Raw genomic sequence first — 21,289 nt, 5'->3', positions numbered from 1 at the left:
CCTCCTCCCCCTTCCCTCCCTCCCTCCCTCCAGAGCACTTTAGTTAAATGTGAATGTGATATAGCTCTACTCCAGCTGTTCTAGGCGCTGGGGATACAGAAATGAGAAATTTAGGGCTTTGCCCTTAAGGAACTCACAATCTCTAAGTTCATGTTTGAACACATTGGAAGTTTCCCTTTCTAAGTTCTATTTTAAGAAAATGGTTTCTATAACATGGGACAGAAATGCTGAATGTATTGTGAAGTTGAAAAACTAGTGGGGAAAAAATGATGTATAAATGTACTTTATAGACGTTGCAGGTTTTACATAAAATGTGTCAACTCTGGAGGTTCTGTGTCTATGGATAGTTAGGAGTTGAATATTTGCTAAGCTTAACAGAAAGATAAATTGTGTTTGGGTGTATTTTTTCCACCCTGAAGCTACTTGTTGGCTGTACTTTTTGGATATGATCAAGTTCTTTGATCAGAAGAACAACCACTGTCATTTAAGTAAATTTGTTAGATTGAGAACCAGGACATTATCTGTTTCATGTGAAGAGGAGACCTGGGATCTAATTCTCACTTTTCTGTGAAGTCCTGGAATGCTGGGCATGACTTCACTGTTCTGGGCCTCTGTTTTCTCATCTCTAATAGTGAGAAACTATACTAAATGACCTCTGAAATCCCTTCCACTTGTAATACCCTGTGATTCAAGAATCAGTAATTGGCCTTAATTAACTCATAGAATTTTAGCATATGCCCTGTTTAAATTTTGTTTTTAGTGGGTAATTTTATTTTTGTAACACAATGCTAAAGAATAGTAGTTTTAAAAGCTATTTCATATTTTATGAAAAATTTTAGGAGCTACTTCATTTTTTTCCAGGTCCTTCAATAGTTAAGTATAAAAGTAAACAAATGTAGACTATAGCATGTCATTTAGCTTCCTTGAGACTATTGCCTTATCTGGAAAATGTAAATAATAGTACACTTCATAGTTATAGGGAAAAGCAAATGAAATGGGAAATGGGACAGAACTTATAAATTGCTATTTAAATTTTGCTCGTGTCATCACTAGCTTGTAATCTTTAAAAAAAATTACAAGATGGGCATGGACTGAGTTTTGTTTGTTTCTTTTTCATTGACATCTGAATAATTTTATTGTAGGACTGAAATGTAGCAGCTGTGAGCCTTTTCCAGATGGAGCCACAAACAGCCTCTGTAGATCAAATTCAGATGAGAGTAATTTCTCTGAAAAACTGAGAGTATCCACTGTCATGTACCATCCAGAAGGAGAATCCAGCACGGCGCCCTTTTTTTCTACTGATTCTTCTATGAATTTGCCTGTTCTAGAAGTAGGCAGAACTGAAAATCCTAACTTCTCTTCAACTACGCTCCCCCGACCTGGGGACCCTGGGGCTCCTCCTTTGCCCCCAGATCTACAGTTAGAAGAAGGAACTTGTGGAAACTCTAGTGAGATGTTTCTTCCCTTACGATCACGTCGTGCTGTTCGCGGCAATGACAGTTTACAGCCTTTGAATTTTTTTTCATAATGGCAAAAAAATATTTGAATCTTTTTATAAAATTGCTATAATGACTTATTAACATCAGATACTTGTCTTTTAAAATTCAGTAGTAGCACACTTTGTAAATAAACTTTTGGAATTAAAAAAAAGTATACTTTTAGATAGCTAAAGTAAATCATGTTGACCATGTATTTTTCAGTATTTTCTATTTTTTTCATTTTTGAGGTGTTTAGTATTTTCACATTTTTTATGTTTTAAGACTAATTTTATTAGGGAACATTTCTCTATTTGAGAATAGAGTCTTAGGCTGGGAATAATGTTTTTTCTCAGTGTATTTGTGCTAGAAATTTTCAGTCTAATAGTCCTTTCCAGCCATTCAACAGTAAATTTTCAGGATTAAATTGTTTCTATTCAGTAATAAAGCCAATCACTAATGGGAAAACTACCAGTGTACCAAAAAGAATCTCTTTCCCACTCCGTTTGGTTTATAGACACTTACAGAATCCTCTTCTGAAGCAAGGACACATTGACAGAGTGTACACCACCTAAGACCTCAACTTGCCAAAATACATTTCTTATTAACCTTCCTAATTAATGCTGTTTTCTTAAGATTTTCACATTCTTTGCTTTATCATTTTCATTCCTCAAGAAAAATCTTGGCAAAAACCTGTTATTACATGTAAGTTGATGAGATTTTTAAAAATACTTTTTCTGTACTTTTCATTCTTTTTTTAATGAGAACTACTGTATGAGTTGAAATAACTAGAACAGAATGGTGTGTGTGTGTGTGTGTATGTGTATGAGACAAGTCTATTTTTAATACTATTTAGAACAAGTCGATCATTAGCTAGATTTGTTTTTCATTATATAACAAAGTTTGACTGATTTTACACATTTATAAATTATGCTCTCGTGTTCATTTAAATTATAATTGTACTTATTTTGGGATATTCACCTAATATATTTCAATTACTTGCAAAAAACAGAGATGGAAATACGCTACTAACAATAAAAGGTTTTAAATTGTAGTGCTATGTTTTGGAAGTTCCAGACTTTTCAATAGGAAGTAAATATCGAAAACACTTATATGCACCAATTTTTATAGAAAACATTTCAAGGTGTAAGATCAAGTTGCATTTCTGGATAGACTGATAAATTTATCAATCATGAAGAAGACTGGCATATTGGTTTAAAAAATATTTTAAAGACTGGGTGAAGTTTTGTAGCATAAACATTTTCTAAGGATTGTGGAGAAACATTTCACCTTCAGGGTAGCATAAGAAAGTAGTGGCATTACATTTAAAGAAACCTCTTAAAAGCAGAAGCAGGCTTTTCATTTCATTAATTAAAATAAAATTTTATATGCAGTTTTTTTATTTAAATAGGACTTGTTCAGAATCAAAGATAATAAATATGCTGTAGCATTTATATTTATAGTTTATAACAGTTTTCTTTCAGACTGTCGAATATCTAGACAATAAAATAAGGGTTTTAACAAACTTGGGATTTGGGGTTTTCTGAATCTTATAAAATCAGTTTATTTCCTTTAAACACTGAAAACCAGCCATTGCTAAAAATGTTTAATTTTAAGTGATTGATGATACGGTGCAGTTGGTTACTAGGTTGATTAATACATCAGTGAAGAAGCTACTTTTCATGGATACCATATTATCACTTAATGTAATAGCACCTTTGAGCTCATTTTTTATTGCTTTTTTAGAAAAATGAATAGACTACATTTTTTAGAGCAATTTTAGGTTTACAGAAAACTTGAAGAGAAAGTACAAAGTTCCCGTATATTCCCTCTTCTCCTGTTTCCCATCTTAAGATCTCACATTAGTGTGGTACATTTGTTAGAATTGATTAACTGGTCTCAATATATTATTATTAAGTAAAGTTAATAGTTTGTGTTAGGGTTCACTCTGTATTGTACAGTTCTATAAGTTTTGACAAATGCATAATATTCACCATTATAAAATACACAGAATGGTTTCACTGCCCTTAAAATCTCGTGTTCCACTTATTCATCCCTTCCCATTTCCTCCCCCTTCCTATCCTGGCAACCACTGATCTTTCTATTGCCTCTATAGTTTTCCCCAGAATGTCATATAGTTGGAATCATACAGTGTACAGTCTTCTCATATTGGCTTCCTTAACTTAGCAATATGCACTTAAGTTTCCTCCATGTGTTCACGGTAAGCTCTCTTTTTCAAGAGGTAATTCCATCTTTGGTCTGCATGTCACTCTCAGTGCATGATCAAACACAAATTGAGGGCAAGCCAGGATAAGGACAGTTTGTTTTTCTCAGTTTTTTTGTTTTGAGTTTTTTAGTTTTGTTTGGGAGTTTTTTGGTTTAGTTTGATAAAGTTTTTTATTAAGAACTATGGTTCTTTTATGATTCGTGATTTTTGTCTCTTGTTTAAGAAATCTCTGTCTATCCCAATGTCAAGATGATAGCCTGTGTTTTCTTTTGGAAACTTAGTTGTTTCAGTTTCACAGTTAGCTCTATGATCCATTACAAAGTAATTTTTGTGTATGGTATGTGGTAGACGTCAAGACTTACAGCTACTGTCTTTTTACCTGTGCAGTGTAAAAGGGACAGGATTTTAGGCTCTGGCCTTATCTTCTGTCACTGGATACACATGTACACTGTTAACTCTGAAAAAAAGCAAACCAAGAAGCAAGTCAATCCATAGTTGTTAAAGGTAATCTTAGGAGGGCTTTCTGAAAGGAGAGCTGAATTGAAGCACAAACAATACACAGATAATTTGAGTACTGCTCCTAAACTCCCTACTGCTCCTAAACTCTCTACTCCCTACATTATTTAATTATCAGACAGTTGTCCTTTATTGCAGTGGTTCCTGAACTTTGCTGCCCATGGTAGAGCCACTTGGGGAGCTTTTAAAGATGCTGATCCCCAGGCTATACCCCATACCAATTAAACCAGAATGTTTGGGTGTGGAAGTTTAAAGATGCCCAGGCGATTCCAATGTGCAAAAATATTTGGAAATGGAAACCACAGCTGTACTGGGTGCCAAATAACTGCTTTGTTTTCCACCTGTGTGATCTTGTTTTGTTTTTTTAAGCTGAGCCATCCTGCCACCTGTTGGCAGCTCAGTGGCAGCTCAGCTGGGGCCAGGCATCAAACCACTGTTGCTCAGAACTCAAACTGTTGAGCGAGCTCTTAACCAACTGAGCCACTCGGCCAGCCCTGTGTGATCTTGTTTTTAATAACAACCCTGCAAGGTAAGTTTTATTGTCTTTTGTGTTTTTTTCTCCTACAGATGAGAAACAAACTCTCAATAAAGTAAATGACTCAAAATTACACAGTTCTTCAGGATTAAAATTCAGGGCTGTTTGACGCCAAGATCAATATTCTTTCCACAACTCCATGTTCTCTTATTAGCATATCTTAAAAGGAAGAAAAGAGTGAACATTATGTATGTTTTGACTCATTAATTCAATCATTATTTATAATTGAGTACCCATTATTCTAAGTGCCGGAGATATAATGATAAAGTCTATGTTCTCATAGACTCACATTCTGTTGGGTCGCCGGGAAAGTCATGAAAGTAATTTTTGCATTGAAAAACATAGAAAAATACGTCATGACTAATAGTTGGGGGAGATAGAAAATAAACAAGGAAAGCCAGACAATTCTTGTTGCCATGGATATAAAATAGTGCATGTAAGAGACAAAAAGGAAAATGGATTGATAACTTTAAGAGGATAGTCTTCTTAGAGCATGTACCCTTTGAGCTGAGACCTAAATCATAAGAAGGAAGGAACCAGTCACATGAAATTCTAGGGGAAAGTTCAGGCAGAAGTAACACCCAGTGCAAAAGCCCTGAGGCAGGAATGAGTTACTGAGGACTACATAGGCCTGTATGGCTGGAACATACATATGAGGGGTGACTGGGGAACTCTGGAGCCTGGATTGAGATGAAGTTTCACAGACAGCAAGAATCAGATGTGGAAGGGCTTACAGACCATTGTAAGAAGTTTGATTTCTAGGGTGGGAAACAATTGCAGGGTTTTAAGCAAGGGAGTGACATGATCTGATTTGTGTTTTAAAAGTTCAACTCTCTGTTCCTCTTTCCCTTCTCTAACTTTCCATTTCATTCTCTTCCTGCATTCCTTTGACAGTTCAATCCACAAGCCATTATATGGGGCCAAGCACAGTAAGTGTCTGGACCAGCAGGGCTTGGGGGAAGTAGTAGGGGTCCAGATTGGAGCATAGGAGTCTGAACAGGATATGGATTGCTTGAGGTGGGGGCAGGGATATAGATTTGGGATTCAAAAGGAATGAGAGTATCAGTACAGATGGGTGGCCTTGTTGGGCTCTCAGAGCCTGAGTATAATAAGAAAAGTGTAGACATGGCTCAGCAGTGTCAGGTGTCCACTCAAAAAGTGTCAGAGCCTGAGCTGATGAAGATGTCTATAGGGGTGTTCAATATCAGAGCCTGAAGTAGAAGGTAGGAACAGGGTGAGGAGGGACCCTAGAAGGACAGGCTAATGCCGTATGTCAGATCCAAAGTACAGTAAGCAGGGCATCGACCTGAGGGAATGGCCAGCAGCAGTGATGGAAGGTTGGCTGCATACTTAGGGATTGATCAAGCAAAAACGTATTTAGGATAATGGGAGCTAGATTTCTTAATGATGGAAAATGGAGTTACAAATATGGAAAGAAAACTAAAAGGAATCCTATAGTATTGGATTAAAATTAGAGGTATCATTATGAACTCAAGGTTTTCAATAGATACAGAAATAAATGCATTATCTAATTTTGTCCACTGAGAGAACCTGCAACATGAACACTTCATTCGTAATGAGCACACCAAACACCTAGATCTTGGCTTTTAAATACCTTTCTCCATTAACAGGAATCAAGGTTCCTTGGCAAAATTGTCTAATGCCAGGGCAAAGTACAAAATAAGCCTGGAATATCTTGTGCCAGAAAGCAGGCAAGTTATCCAAAGAATGGTGCAGCATCTCCGAAGGGTGCAGAAGCCAATTTAAAGGGGCTCCCACAGGCCAAATCCGGGACAATATCAACATCAAATTAATTAATGATAGGGCCAGCTGAGTGGCACGTTGGTTAAGTGTTGGCTTGGGAGTGCCAGCTCTGAGTAGCAGAGCCCCAGTTCGGATCCCACATTAGGGCCAGTGACACGGCCCTCTACAGTTAAAATGGTGAACAACAGCTAGTCCTGGAGCTGGACTGCTGTGAGTCACCGGCGACGGCGTAGGCCGCAGTGGGACTGGCCGGCAGTGGGCATGAGCTTTCGTGAACGGCGTCCAAAGGCCTGCAAGTGACTGCCTCACCCGGGAAGAGTGCAATGATAATACCAACATGGGCGAGTGAAGCGACGTCCTCCACAACTAGACAAAAGGACAGCAACTTCTCTGTTCCCCTTCCCCGATTCCCCAATAAAATCTTTAAAAAAAATTAATGATGATAATGTATTACAACTCATTGGATAAAATAGGAAACCATGAGTCAATGCTAATATAAACAAATAATGATTTGATGAATGGGATATTGACTTAGTCTCAAAGTACCTCCCTACAAACTACTAATAAATAACAAAGGAGGCAAAAAACTTCATAGTAGAGAAGCCTGGCAGGTACCACCTTAAACAAAAAAATTAAAGTTATTATCAGTACCAGAGCAAACTGAAACCCCATGCCCCCTGATGGAATGCAATAAAATATCACACCACTACTGTGATATTCCTGCCAAAGACTCATAATCTAATCATTAGGAAACATTGAACAAACTCAAATTGAGGCATCTTCTACAAAATAACTTGTCTACAACCTTCCAAATATCAAGGTCATGAAAGCTAATGACTGAGAAATCATCCTAGGTTGAAGGAGCCTAAGAGACGTGACCACTAAATGCAATGCATGAAGCTGAACCAATTTAAAGATTATTAAATGTTAAGGAAAATTAGTAATAAAAAAGACTACTGCAATTGTTCAGGCAAAGCATGAGAGAGGTAGAGGTACACCTGATAAAAAGTACTTGGATTTCAAATATATTTTATTTTATTTTATTTTATTTTTAGCTGAGCCATCCTGCTACCTATTGGCAGCTTAGCGGCTGCTCAGCTCGGGCTGGCCTCGAACCGCTGTTGCTCAGAGCTCAAACTTTTGAGCGAGCTCTTAACCAACTGAGCCACTCGGCCGGCCCTCAAATATATTTTAAACTTAAAGTGACAAGACTTTCTGACTTTTGTCCTGAGCACTTGTTTAATAATAGTGCAATTTAAGGAGATGGGGAAAAATGTGGAAAGTTTGGGGTATTGAAGGTAGGGAATAAAGGATTCTGTTTGGGACATATTTTTAGTTATCTATTGCATAACACACACACCCAAAATTTAATGGCTTACGATAACCATTTATTCATGATTCTGCAAATTGTGCTGAATTTAGCTTGATGGTTTTTCTAATGCTTCATCCTAGGGTCATCCTGGAAACTTCTGAAACTTCAACAGGGGTTGGATGATTCCAGATGGCTTCACTCACATGTCTGGTGCCCTCCCTGGCATGAAGGCACTAGCTGGGAGCTGGCCAGGGTTCTTTATCTCTTCATGGGATCTTCAACAGGGCAGATGGACCTCTTTACACGGTGGCTCAGGGCTCCCAAGAGAACAAAAGTGGAAGCATTCTGTTCATCAAAGCAAGTCTCAAGGCCAGCCCAGATTCTAAGAGGAAATATTCTCCACCTCTTGATAGAGTGGTATGCATGCACAGGGTAGATAATCTTGGCAGATAATTTACCACACATATGTTAAGTTTGAGGGACTTATTAGACACTGGAGTTGGAAATTGGATACAGGAGTTTGGTGGTCAGGGAAGACTTCTGGACTGGGTATACAAATGGAGTTATTAGCCAAAAAAAAAAAATTTGATTGAAGACCATGGGACCTCATAAAATTGCCTTGAAATGAGGGTTGATAGAAAAGAGAAGAAGGCCCAGGGCTGAGCCTGAGGAGCTCTCACATCTAAAGGTAAGACAGAGAAGAAGGCAGCAGAGGAAATCGAAAGGGCCCTGTGAAAGAGGAAGAGAACTAAAGCATGTGATCTAGTGAAAGGCAAGAGGAAATCAGTACTTCAAGAAGGAGGTCTATCTTGTTAAAAGGTCAACTAAGAAGTGGCCCTTGGACTTGGTTACATGGAGGATGTTGGTGACTTTGATAACCGGGACTCATGTTACTCAAATTGAGTACCACAACCCCAGAGGCACTCAACAGTGGGCCAGTTTTAAAAGCCACAGGATAAATGTGGTTATCTTCTTAGAGTGTCAGTTTTACTCAATGTAAATAATTTAAAATATTTTGTATATTACAATAAAAGCTATATTAGGGACTAGCATAACATTTACATACATTTTCAAGATATACTACATTCCCCAAAAATGTTTATGCTCATGGCGCTTTGGGCCACACTGTATCAGCTTGATCTCTGGAAGGACTGGAGACTGAGGTCAGCCACATGGGAATCAACTATGTGTACGTGATCAAGCCTCAATGAAAACTCTGGACACCAAGGCTCAGATGAGCCTCCCTGGTTGGTAATGCTACATGTAAGAGGTCTGGCAATTAAGTTCAAGAACTCATCCTACAAAAAGTGCTACATACCTCATTCCTGAATATAACTACGGTCACCTTAAAAGTACTCCCCTTAGGAAGCTATGCACCGATTGCTAGCACCTAGTCCACACTTCAAAGCAGTTTTGGAGCTCTTTTTCTGGAATGGCCATCAGAACTGTTATATTAGCCTTGATGTCCTGAATGCCATCAAAATGTCTTCCTTTCAATATTTCCTTTATCTTCAGGTAAAGAAAGAAGGCATTGGGGGCCAGACCAGGTGAGTAGGGAGAGTGTTCCAATATAGTTATTTGTTTACTGGCTAAAAACTCCTTCACAGACAGTGTCATGTGCACTGGTGCATTGTCATGATGCAAGAGCCATGAATTGTTGGTGAAAAGTTCTGGTTGTCTAACTTTTTCACACAGCCTTTTCAGCACTCCCAAATAGTAAACATGGTTAACTGTCCAATTGGTACAAATTCATAATGAATAATCCTTCTGATATCAAAAAAGATTAGCGACATCATTGCAACAGGTTTGCGAACTTAGTTATGAGACCTCATATATTGTCACATATCTTTGCTGCAAGAAATTAGTACTGTCTGCAACTCCACTGGGAGAAGCCAAGAGGAAGCTCTGCATGTGAAAGTCTGTGGGACTCTGCCCCAACCACCTCTTCCCTTTATTGAGTTTAATTAGTATTGTTTGCTATACTAAACCACAGCCATGAGGAAAACAGTTTTCAGTGAGTTTTGTGAGTCCTAACAAATTATCAAACTTGAGGCTGGTTTGGGGGAGCCACAAACTTGCCATTGGTGTCAGAAGTGAGGATGAACTCCCAAACTTTGCACTTTGGGACCATCATTTTTATCAACATAGGTAATTGGATGGAAATTTTTGAGAAACACTTATGTATACCACAGCCTCATAAATTATAATATTTAATGAACATCTACTCAGTGACAAGCACTGAGCTGGGTTCTAGGAATATAAGAATAAACAAAGCACAATCCAACTCCTCCCCTCCAGGAGCTCACAGGCAGTGTGCTATGGGACTAGGAAAGGAGTGAATAAGATAGACATGTTTTCTGCCCCCTGGAGATGAATGTATTGTGTAGATGAGTAGGCTCCTTAAGTGGGGTCTATGAATGTTTACACTGATACCAACTTTATCATTTTCATTTGGGTATCATTCCCTCTTAGTTCACCCAGAGGAGTCAAGAATTTTTAGTTTACCTGGTGACTAGGCACATGGTTATGTTATTTAGTAAGAGGAAACACAAATGCAAAAGCAAGTTATATGCAAAGACAAGTTACTCATCCCATAAAGGGGTGTTTGAGACCCCAGTCCATATGCAAAGTTTAAGAGCCAGGAAGAGGCTTGGTCCAGAGCTTGGAGGTGAAAGGTTGAGGTTGGAGGCCCAGATTCGGGAGCCACAAGAATAACGTAGTCAGTGCCTTGAAAAAGGATGGGCTGACTTGCAACTTTGTAACACCCTCTACAAAATGTTAGTATTGCTGAAAGACAACGTAACATGTTAGGAAACACCAGCGTTTAAGGGCCATATAGAGCAAAGCAGGCATGGAAGGAGGCTGACAATGAGAAACCAGAGTGTGGAGGACCCGGGAGAGTGGGATGCAATCCAGGAGTTTCATCCCAGAGAGGTTGTTCAGAACATGCTGAAATGAGGTCAACCAGGAGAGGATTCAGTTTGTGACTTGATGAGTTCACCACCCATAGAGGTCTTCCATGACTAGTGAGGGAAACACTTTTTTTTTTTTTTTTTTAAGAGGAGGTGAGGCAGGATGAGAACGAAATCCTGGCCTCTCTGGGTAAGAGCTAAAGTGAGGTGGCAGTGAAAAGGGAAATTTCTTAGCTCTTCTGTGCCTTTAATAAATTCTTACTGAACACTGAAAGTTTGGTTGGGACCACTGACTCAGGCTCTGTCTCTTCTCAGGGCATTTCAAAATGGAATGAGCAAAAGAAACCTCTGCTGGGGAATGCGCGCTGTCTTGCCTACAGCCCTAGTCCTTCAACCAGGGCGCAGTAACACGACGCAACCCCCAGGGGGCGCTGGCCCCGAGATTATTTGCGAGGTTTGGGGCGGGGCCAACCGCGGGGCGGGAGCTGGAACAGCTTCCGGCTTCCGGCGGAGCCCTTGATCGTCGCGCGTAACCGTCATGGCAGCGGAGGAGAAGGACCCCCTGAGCTATTTCGCGGCATACGGGAGCAGCAGCTCAGGCTCCTCGGAAGAGGAGGATAACAGCGAGCCGGAGGACATGAGTCGCAGGGCTCTGGATGCGGGGAAGTCGGCGAGCGGCTGTGGGAACAAGATGGAGAAGCGGCTGCCGGGACCCGACGAGCTGTTTCGGAGCGTGACTCGCCCGGCCTTTCTGTACAATCCGCTCAACAAACAGATAGACTGGGAGAGGCACGTCGTCAAGGCGCCTGAGGAGGTGAGGTCCCCGACCCCGTTTCCTGATCTTGGTCCCGGCCTCTGCCCCCGTTCCTCCTGAGCCGCCTCCTGGGGACCGGCTGTCCGCTCCCCCACACGCAGTCACCCCCTGCGGGATGCCGTACCACCCCCTCCCACCTCCAGCCCTGGGGAGCCCGGGCCCCCTCCCCCAGCCTGGTGGGTGTCAGATCGGACCCGCAGCCCCCGCCCACTCGTGAGGAGACCTGAACCTCCGCGCTCGGTGCCCCGACCCTGCGCGGCTAGGACTAACGGTGGTGACTCCCCCCGCCCCCCCCGCTGCAGCTTCTCCCCGAGACCCCTTCCCTTTGACGCCGAAGTGCCTGCGGTGCTGCCTCCAAGACAGTGTCTGCTGCAGCCTCCTGAAGGGGTCAGCCTTGGCGTAGTATCTCTGAGACTGGATTCTTCTTTGGTAACTAAAAGTTATTAGCTTTATTCGTATAGGGAACCCTTTGGCTATTCACTTAACAGTATTGTGATTTTGATGGAAAAAAAAAAGAAATGTGTCTTTAAACCTTTAAAAAGAAAAAAGTCAGCCTGAACAATAAGCGAACGGCAGGGAGGTGCATGTGCCCCATACCCATGATAGGAACCTCGGTTCCTCACAGTGCTTCTTAATGTGTTTGCTTAACAGCCTCCAAAGGAATTCAAAATATGGAAGTCAAACTATGTACCACCTCCGGAAACCTACACCCCCGAGAAGAAACCACCCCCTCCAGAACTGGATATGGCAATAAAATGGTCAAACATATACGAGGACAATGGTGATGATGCCCCGCAGAACGTTAAGAAAGCTAGGCTTCTGCCAGAAGGGGAGGAGACGGTGGAATCAGGTAAGGAGAGGCGGTCTCTGGCGGTAATACCTTTTGGTCCCTGTGAGGAGTTTAAAAAGGTGGAGACAGTTAATGAATGACATTTAACTTGAGCGAGTTAGCGAGCTGATGATGATGGTCTTTGAATACATTTTGCTGTGTTTTTTGAGAAAGATAGTCCAGCTTTGAAGCTCTGCTATCACAACCAGCAGTATTTGCTGTATTTTAGAGAAAGATCGTAAATTACTCAGGCTTTAAAGTGAAATCTCTGATAGCGCAACCAGAAGTATATGTGGTTTATGGTGCCTTATTAGAACAGTACGAGTGAACTCATGGAGTCTTTCTTGTGATTGCCGCTGCATAATGCTAAAGGCTTTGTTTTACATTAAAGCAGTTGTGCTTTAGAGTCAAAATTGGTGTGACAGAATGAATTTAACTGCGTATTATTACATAGTAATTAAAGCTAGTAATAGGAAGATAATGACGTGGTTGTTTTGCCTTTTTTATATCATGATTTCACTTCTTACTTGGACTATAATCACAGTAAGCTCTACTTCCACATGTTCCAATTCCATCCTTCACACTGCAGCTAATGTTCATTTTCTAAAAGTCATGCCTGATTATGTAACTCCCTTCACCAACAGCATAAAGTCAAAGCCTTCTATGATAGTCCCTGCCTTTCTCTCCATCCTCATTTCACTTGGCTCCCTTCCTAGTACTTTATGATCTTAAAATTAAAAAATGAATAGACCATACTATTTTATAGTTCCATGCCTTTCAAAATATGTTGCATCTTAGCCTGAAATGTTCTTCCCTCTCCCTTTGGCTGGTAAACTCATTCATCCTTCAAAATCCAACTCAAAGTAGAAAAAAAACTCAGATATCGCTTCCCTGTAATTAATTTTTCATTCCTCTGTACCTAGTGTGTTCTAATGTTGGTAGCACTTATCACCTTTTATGTGATTAATTAATTGTAAATCCGTCTCCTTTATGAAAATGAGTTCCTTAAACAGCAGGGTCCAGGTCTTATTTATGTTTGTTTAACCATTTGTAATATACATTGTGAATATTCAGTGGACAGTTAATGGACTTGGACTAAATATTTTGGGCTGTAATGAGAGGATGTACCATTTTTGTTAAACAGATTCTGACCTTCTTCCCATAATATAAGGGCTACCTACTTAGCTCCTGTTATAACCATGCAGAGAGTTTTGTTTGTTTTAAGAAAAAGCGTAACTAACTAGTAATTCTTACTCCAGTTTTGATTCTACTTGGTTTTTCCATTCTTTCACTGATTCCCAATGTGGATTAGAAGTCACAAATGAAGGCACACTTTCAGTAAATGGCATCTTTTTGAAGAGGCCAAATGAAGGGGGCATTTAAAATACTTAATATTGTATAGTATTTTATTTCATTAATAAAAGCACTTTTGCGTAAGTACTCTTTAATGCTTATAATACCTTGTGAGAGCAGATAGGGAAATGTGTAAATGAGAGCTTGTGTGACTTGTCCAAGGTCACAAAAATTAAAAAATGGCAAGCTCTAAAACAGGTACCTTCACAAATTCTGGTCTTTAAGTGGAAATGATGCCTTATTAAATTGGGATTTAGTGTCACTGTTTTCAAGCTAGAGTGCTTGAGAAATGTGCAGTAGGAAGACCAGCACTAAGGCCACTAAGAGTGGTGGATATTCTAACTAGGGTGCCACAGGCTGGTGCTCTCCTTTGCTCCTCTATGGAAAAGTCTAGGATTATATAACCAGGACAAACAAGTGGAAAGAATTATCTTTTTTTCCAGCTTGCCTATTGAGTTCAGGTAGAAGGAATTCCAAATATGTGGCAAACAATACTGCTATTGCCATAAATAATTTCTGACCTTTTGATCATATTATGGTCCTGCATCAAAAAGTGAATGTTGGTAATATCGAAAAACAAAAGGTCGCAAAAACACTCCACCAGTTTAATGTTAAATCATAAGATTAAAAGGTAATTCTGAAATCTTCAATTTTGACTTTACTGTTGGTTACTGAATAAATAGCCATAAATACCTTCCCTTTTGAAGTGATTTTTGTTATTTCAGACTCCCATACCATGTTCACAGTTTCAATTTCCCCAACATTATTTTTTACCTGTTTTCTTAATTCAAAGAATACCTTGTAGTAGAAATGCCACAGCTAAACTCTTAGCTAAATTTTTAGATTATCACATTACTTTGTTTTTACCTTTCCTTCCCATTTTCTGCCCTTTTGCCTTTTTTTGCCAGTTAACTTCTAACAGATATTTTAAGAGGAACTGGGAAAGATTCAAAACTCATCTCATCATTGAGTCTTGCTACATATTAGCACCTCTTGTTTAGTGGTTGTAAAATGTACATCAGTAAGGCTTAGATAGTAATTATAGCTTTATTAACATGTAATTATTCATGGAAGCTAAAGTAGCTAATATTTTTTTTAATTTGGAAAGTTAGTTTGTATTAATAATTTAAACTTATTTACCTCAGGTGATGTGAATTCCATAATAGAAAATTTGTTTTATTACTAGTGCATCTTTAGTATATGGCACATTAAATGAACATTTCAGGGTTTGGCGTATTGTTTTGTTTTTTTTTTGTTTCCTGCTCTGGTTTTTAAGGCAATGCCTTGTTATAGCACTAGATGGCATTAGCTCTTCTGCTCAAATCACTGCTGGTTACTTTTCCAACCTTAGTAATTTTGTTGTTATTCAGTAAATTTACTTGTAACAAATGGCAGATTAAAAGCAGAAGTGTTTTAAGATCATCTTTTTAATACATGTTAACAGTGGGTTTTCTAATAGAGTTAGAAAGTAATTTTAATTTTTATATTAGTACTGAAAATAACTTCAAAAGTCAAGAATGATGATAATTAAACTTCAGTTAAAAAACAAAGGTCCTGGTTTGTTTGAGCTGTATGTCACATAAGTTGCTTTGTAGAGCCAGTGTTTTGTGTATAATGATAAACTACCAATTGAAACTTTGGTTTGTAAATTCCTGGGATAATTCATTGATCCGAATTGTATTTTATCTTACTGTCTACATAAATCCACAGTGCTTAATGAAATATGTGAATAACATCACCATGCTGTGTTTGAAGATGAAGATGAATCACCTGCTGTTGATACTAATTATTGCCCATATCAACAAAGGAGATATCCTGAGTATGGTACAGCTAGCAGAAGGAAATTGAAGGCTTATGGTTTTCATTATATTTCTTATATAGTTTATAATCTGTATCAGTGGCTTCCCAAATTTTTTAATATGAAAGACCCTTTTAACATCAAAATAGCTTATAGGCCACCACATGATAGTTGTTGAACTATGAGTACCTGTTGATAGAGAAAATAAAGAAGTACAATGAATTCATTAATGTGCTTAAAATAAGTTTGTATTTTATAAATCATAACATCTTCTACATGTTATTTATTTCATCTATATGGAATTCTAAAAATTAAGCCACACATTTGTTCAGAGAGATGGGAAATTAGTAGCCGGCTTGTGCTACTCTGTGTTTTATTGAATCATGTAGTTGGATTTTTTAAATTGAATAAAAGGGTTCACTTTTTCAGGTTTGACATTTTTATTAATTGGAAATGTTCTGTGGCTATAGACACTAAGAACATTTGGAAAGGTTATAAAGGACATGGTTTTAATGTAAGGTTCTTCTCCCCCCTCTCTCTTCAAAATTCTTGAGACTGTGAAGGAGGGAAGAGGCCTGCTTTTCTGTTGCCTTTGGAATGTTCTCACCCTCTTAGGAATGGGGGGGAGAGGGTTGGGAGAGTAGAACTACCAACAGAGGACAACATTAAACATACAGTTTCAATTGAACATCTTCCTGTGAGTGGTTTTTTGACTGCAAAATATAGGGGGGTGGGCGGTAAGATAGGGTGTTTTGCAGGGGAGAGAAAGCAGGTTTGGAAGGGAAAGAACAACTGATAGCCACTTAATGTTATGGTTAAATTGATATCTTTTTTTGTAAAACAAACAATGTGTTCTAGTCATACATAGTGTAGATAATTTTATATTTAAATGTATACAGTGTATATGCTGTAGAATATTTGGAAATAGCTTTTTCAAAACATCTGATTTTCTCATTTTAAGTTACATCAGTATAGCATTAAAGGGTCATTTTCTGAATTTTGTGTAATAATACAATTGAAAAAAATTCCTTATTTTTACTTGTACTTTAAAATCAGGGTTCTAAAAGTTAATTTTTGTTTTTTATTGGGAAACTGAAAGAAACATTAGTTGAGGGTAATGATTTGGTATAAAGTCAATGAAATTTTAATGCTTAACATTTTTTAAATTACTGATTGAAACTCTTCCTTTCCTGTTTAAAGATGATGAAAAAGATGAGCATACTTCTAAAAAACGCAAAATAGAACCAGGAGAACCAACAAAGAAGAAAAAGTAGAAAACAACAAATAACAAGAATTTTTGGACTGCAAAACTTATTGAAATGGTTTTTTTGGCAGATAAGTTGATACTGTAAATTACTAGGAAACAGCATCTCCGTGACAGTACATGTTAATTAACTAATAAGTATTGCTGCAGGAACTTTCCACTGTAGAATTCACTTTTTATTTAAAACTTATATGTATTTAAACTCAAATGGTGACTTGTGATGGTGAAATTGACAACACTTGGAAGCATTCTTGCTATCACAGAATTGGTGGCATGTGTTTTGTCACATGTTGACATGCCAATGTTCTATGAACCTTTTATAAAGGAATATATTTTTAAAGTAAATATATGGTAACGTCCTGTGAACTTGTAGGGTGCTTTTCAACAGTGTTTGTACAGTGTAAATAGATCATGGAAATAAAATTACTTATTCAGTATTACTGTTACTGCATAACACTAACATTTGAATATTTGTATGTGACACCCTCTTTGCCATGTGATGTTTTAATAGTAGGTATTGCCATTTAGGGAGTGCCTCCTCTTTTCCAGGTGCTTTGTGCATATGTGATATCTGGGCCTCAGACAGCCTTGTAAAGTAGGTATTAGTAGCCTCACTTTATAATAAAGAGATTAATTTATCCAAGGTTACATAGCTAGTGAGCAGTGAATCTGGGATTTAACTCATGATGCTTGAACTCTAAAATCAACACACTAAACCACCTATCCACCAATCATAATTTAGGAACTATAATTGACATCCCTTCCAGGAACTATAAAAGACATCCCTTCTTCTGTGGTAGTTAGTGGAGTTCCTTGCCTCACCTGATAGTATTACTGCACTTATATATGCCTTAGATTATGAAAATTCATTAATTTCCCTGTTTAATAGAAGTTTGCCTGAAGATAGGGATCTTCTACAAAGACTTGCTAGATGTCACCAATAAAAATACAGGACACAGTTAAGTTTGAATGTTAGATAAACAACAAATAATGTTTTAGTATATGTAATATTTGGGACATACTTATACTAAAAATTTGTTTATCTGAAATTCAAATTTAACTGAGCATCTTGTGTTTTATCTGACAACCCTACTTCTGTGTGTTTTCTGTACCCAGGCTCCTTTGCATATAATAATAAGAAAAATCAATAATGTTGTAGTCAGGAAGATAATCTTTGATTTGACTTCTACAGTCCAAAATTCAGTGCCATTATTTGTAACATTTAGAACAATATAAAGAAATACAGTGCATCAATCTGCATGATTCTTATGCCTTTAAGAGATAAGGTTTAATTACAGGACACTACATTTAGTGTATAAGAAAAAGACATTGTTCTTTAAAAAAAATTTCTTTCAAAGACTCAAAAGTCTTTGAGTTAAAAAAAAATCCCAGTCCTGTTGTTTCTCCCCATGCTAGAAGCCAACATTTGAAAAACTATAAAATCTGTTTAGTTGGGAACGTGATCAAGTAGATTAAAATTTGTAAAAGTCATTAAAAGTGTGCTAGCCGTGGTGTTTTGTGGAATGAGGAAGGAACATAATAGTATGATGGCTTCTAGTATAACTCAAACACTAAAGCCAATTCTACAGCTGCTTATCCTCTAGGTTTATTAATAACGTATGTTTCCCAAAATCGAAGTAATTGATAAAACAAGTCTTTATATGTGAATAGTTTGAAGGGCTATAGTATCATATACTAGGGAGTGATATCAACTGGTAAAGTATGACCCCAGTGTCACATCAAACCAAACAAATGGAATTCTTGAGCAAGCTCTTAACCAACTGAGCTACTCGGCCTGCCCCAACAAATGGAATTCTAATTATGAGGTTGTGATTCTGAAATTGAGAAATCTATAGTCTGGATGCATATATTGGTGAAGCAGATATCTCAGAAGTTACTGAAATATTAACAAGATTTTAAAAAATTGCATGAAAGCAAACCATAACACACACACAGCCCAGCAAGCCACTGTCTGAAAATCTTGAACCTCTTTTTACCATCCATTGGTTCAATTCCCAGCTTATACCACTTAGTTTAAGACAGAACAAAGTTCATTACATCTAAGTCCCCAATGGTGCTTTGAGCCTCCTTTCTAGAAGGTAACAGAAGAATGGAGGGGAAACATACTGCATTTTTTTTTAAGGGGGTGTGTGTTTTGATATTTTAGACAGGACAGGTACTGGCTACCCTTGTGAGATTATTAAACAGTTGCTGAGGGATGTATACCTATGCTAGCACAGGTCAAGCTGGTTTTAGGAGGCAGGGGAGAGGGTTTAAAGAAGAAGGCTAAATATTTTGGAGTAGTTTCACTCAGCCTGCTCCAGGCTGCTCCAAATCTCGGAGTTTTTTTTCTAAATAAGGCCTAATAATGGAAGGGGAAATGAACTTGCTTAAGTATTGCTTCACCTTCCACAGAAATATCCCTGATTGGAAAGTGAACTTTAATGTCACTTTCCACGTCTGTCATCACATTAGAGAGTGAATTCTTTTCCCCTCAAAGATGTCTTAGGAACATGTTTAAGTGTGCATGTGGGTACTGAGGTAAAGAGCTGTTTGGTTCAGCTAGTGAAAACCCAGTGAAGAATTTTGTAAAAATCCATATAGACAAAGAAAACCCTCTGTCCAAATTGCTTCCTTTGTAGAGAATCAAATCGCTTGATATTTCTGATTGTTTTCTCATCTATAGGATAAATCAAGTCACATTGCACAGCCTTTTGTACAAGGATAAAATTTAAGAAAACAGCATTTGTGGGCCACATTTTAAAATTCAAAGAGTAAATATCTTTATAGAGTTTTATGGAAAACATTCTAGTTGGAATTAGAACATTACTGAGAAAATTAACACTGCTTTTTAGCCATTAAAATACTAGTATCTGGACTTACTTGCAAACTTCAACTTTCTCATCTTAATTCTTAATGCCCTATAGTGTTTTTGAGTTCACAGAGTTCAATCATAGAGTAGTATTTTATTTTTCAAAAACCTAATGAAGTAGGTTTTATCATTTCCATATTGGACAATGGAAAATAGGCCCACCAGATGAAGCAGTATACCCACAGATGCACTGTGCGTTAGCTTCAGAGCTCAGGCTAGAATCTGTATCCCGTTCCATGCCAGATTTATGAAGGACCTTTTGGCGCAAAGCATTGTGTTAGGAACAAAGGACCCATCTTCATTTTAGCAAAATCTCATTGCTAGTCATGGAGAGGATGGATACATAGGGTGCAAGTCAAGTCAGAAAGACCCGTTGGCAGTAGTCCAGTAGAGTGATAACGTGTCTGAATGAACTAAGGCATTGGGAAGATAAGGAATATGAGAAACTGATAGTACTCAGTTGGATATTATGGCTGAGAGGTTTTCTTTTATTGCAAACTTTTTAAAATAAAATATGAATGGACTAGTGCAGGTTTGGACATGACCTACATATAAAACATGTTCCCACATGATCAAGTTAAATACAAAGCCCTACTGGAGATATTTGAAAGCTGTAATTATTCTTACATGTATCTGAATGAACAACTCAGTGAAAAACTGACTAAATCCACAACTGGACTTTAAAATGTATCATTGGTGGTATTTTGGATTTTAGAGTTTTGTATCCATACAGAACTGCTCTCCTGTCTTATCCATCTGTTATCACTTAGTACAGAAGTTCCTGACAGTCCGACAAAAAGGTGTTAAATTACCAGCAAATGTTTTGGACTTTTCATTAAATTCTAAAGCTTTCTCTCTTCATCTCCTTCCCTTTAGATAGTTTCCCCAGTTTGAAGCATCACATTTGCATTTTAATGCAGGAAAATAAAAGATACCAAGAATCACTTGTATGTACAGTCCCCAGAGGAGGGACTTTTTGCTGTTTCGTTCATTGACTAGAAAATTGCCTGGCACCCAATATAACTGCTAAATGTTGGTGGTAAGCTGCATTTCTCACCCCCAGCCTAGGGGTGATCCAGAGGCTTTTGTTTTCAGTTACATGGGCCAATAAATCTTGACAATTTAAACCAGTTTGAGTCTTCTGTTATTTTCAGTCAAAAACATCTCAATTGATGTGAAACTCTTTTTATTCCTTTGGTTTCTTCCAGGGCCCCATACTGTCCTGGTTTTCTATATTTCTTTTCTCTGGCTCCTCTTCCAACTGCTCTGGAATGCCACGTATTCCAGATGCCAATATGCTGTAATGCCAATAGCTTATGTTGTCCCCTTCTCATTCTCTACACTGCGTCTTGAGTCCAGTCAAGTTTCAGCCCCAGATTTGTGTATCCAATTGTACGTTTTCCTTTGGTTCTCAAAGACCCCTCACATACTGTATGTCCAAAAGCACACATTGTGTCAAAACCCACACACCACCTCCTGTATTTCATTTCTGGTGAATAGCATCACCATCAATTCAGAAACCTGCCCTCTGCCCCACCTCCCATCCCAGAGGTTTGCTCAGTAAATCCTGAGCGTTCTCCTCATTCACCTCTTAATCCGGCTCTAATGAATCATTTAC

The 21,289-nt window shown here is 38.2% G+C and overlaps 2 protein-coding genes across 3 annotated transcripts in view; both read left to right on the top strand.

Annotated features, from left to right (window-relative positions):
* The window catches only part of BCL10 (BCL10 immune signaling adaptor), a 12,384-nt gene extending 8,832 nt beyond the window's left edge, over nucleotides 1-3,552 (top strand). The window contains exon 3 of the mRNA XM_019626404.1: nucleotides 1,143-3,552. Within this exon, the coding sequence (XP_019481949.1) occupies nucleotides 1,143-1,528 (386 nt within the window). The 3' untranslated portion in view covers nucleotides 1,529-3,552. The remainder of the gene's footprint in view (nucleotides 1-1,142) is intronic.
* Nucleotides 3,553-11,231: 7,679 nt separating this feature from the next.
* Nucleotides 11,232-20,801, top strand: CUNH1orf52 (chromosome unknown C1orf52 homolog). 2 transcript variants are annotated; one of them, XM_019626418.1, is made up of 3 exons: nucleotides 11,232-11,555; nucleotides 12,207-12,405; nucleotides 15,448-16,729. In XM_019626418.1, the coding sequence occupies exons 1-3, from the start codon at nucleotides 11,280-11,282 to the stop codon at nucleotides 15,468-15,470; spliced, it is 498 nt and encodes a 165-aa protein (XP_019481963.1). In that variant the 5' UTR covers nucleotides 11,232-11,279; the 3' UTR covers nucleotides 15,471-16,729. The 2 variants fall into 2 exon arrangements, with proteins under 2 accessions (XP_019481963.1, XP_019481962.1); XM_019626417.1 differs by lacking the exon at nucleotides 15,448-16,729 and adding an exon at nucleotides 16,736-20,801 and having other exon boundaries at nucleotides 11,234-11,555.
* Nucleotides 20,802-21,289: the final 488 nt, after the last annotated feature.

The sequence above is a fragment of the Hipposideros armiger genome, unplaced genomic scaffold (assembly GCF_001890085.2).
Source record: "Hipposideros armiger isolate ML-2016 unplaced genomic scaffold, ASM189008v1 scaffold_675, whole genome shotgun sequence".
In the NCBI taxonomy this organism is placed as follows: Eukaryota; Metazoa; Chordata; class Mammalia; order Chiroptera; family Hipposideridae; genus Hipposideros; species Hipposideros armiger.
Note: the sequence above shows the minus strand (reverse complement) of the source record. Positions and strands in the feature narration are given on the sequence as shown.

Bases quoted from the DNA above. Each gene is read 5' to 3' on its own strand.
- CUNH1orf52 (XM_019626417.1), top strand. From the start codon at position 11,280: ATGGCAGCGGAGGAGAAGGACCCCCTGAGCTATTTCGCGGCATACGGG. The intron at 11,556-12,206 runs GTGAGGTCCCCG...TTTGCTTAACAG, and splicing joins TCGTCAAGGCGCCTGAGGAG to CCTCCAAAGGAATTCAAAAT. The intron at 12,406-16,735 runs GTAAGGAGAGGC...TCCTGTTTAAAG, and splicing joins GGAGGAGACGGTGGAATCAG to ATGATGAAAAAGATGAGCAT.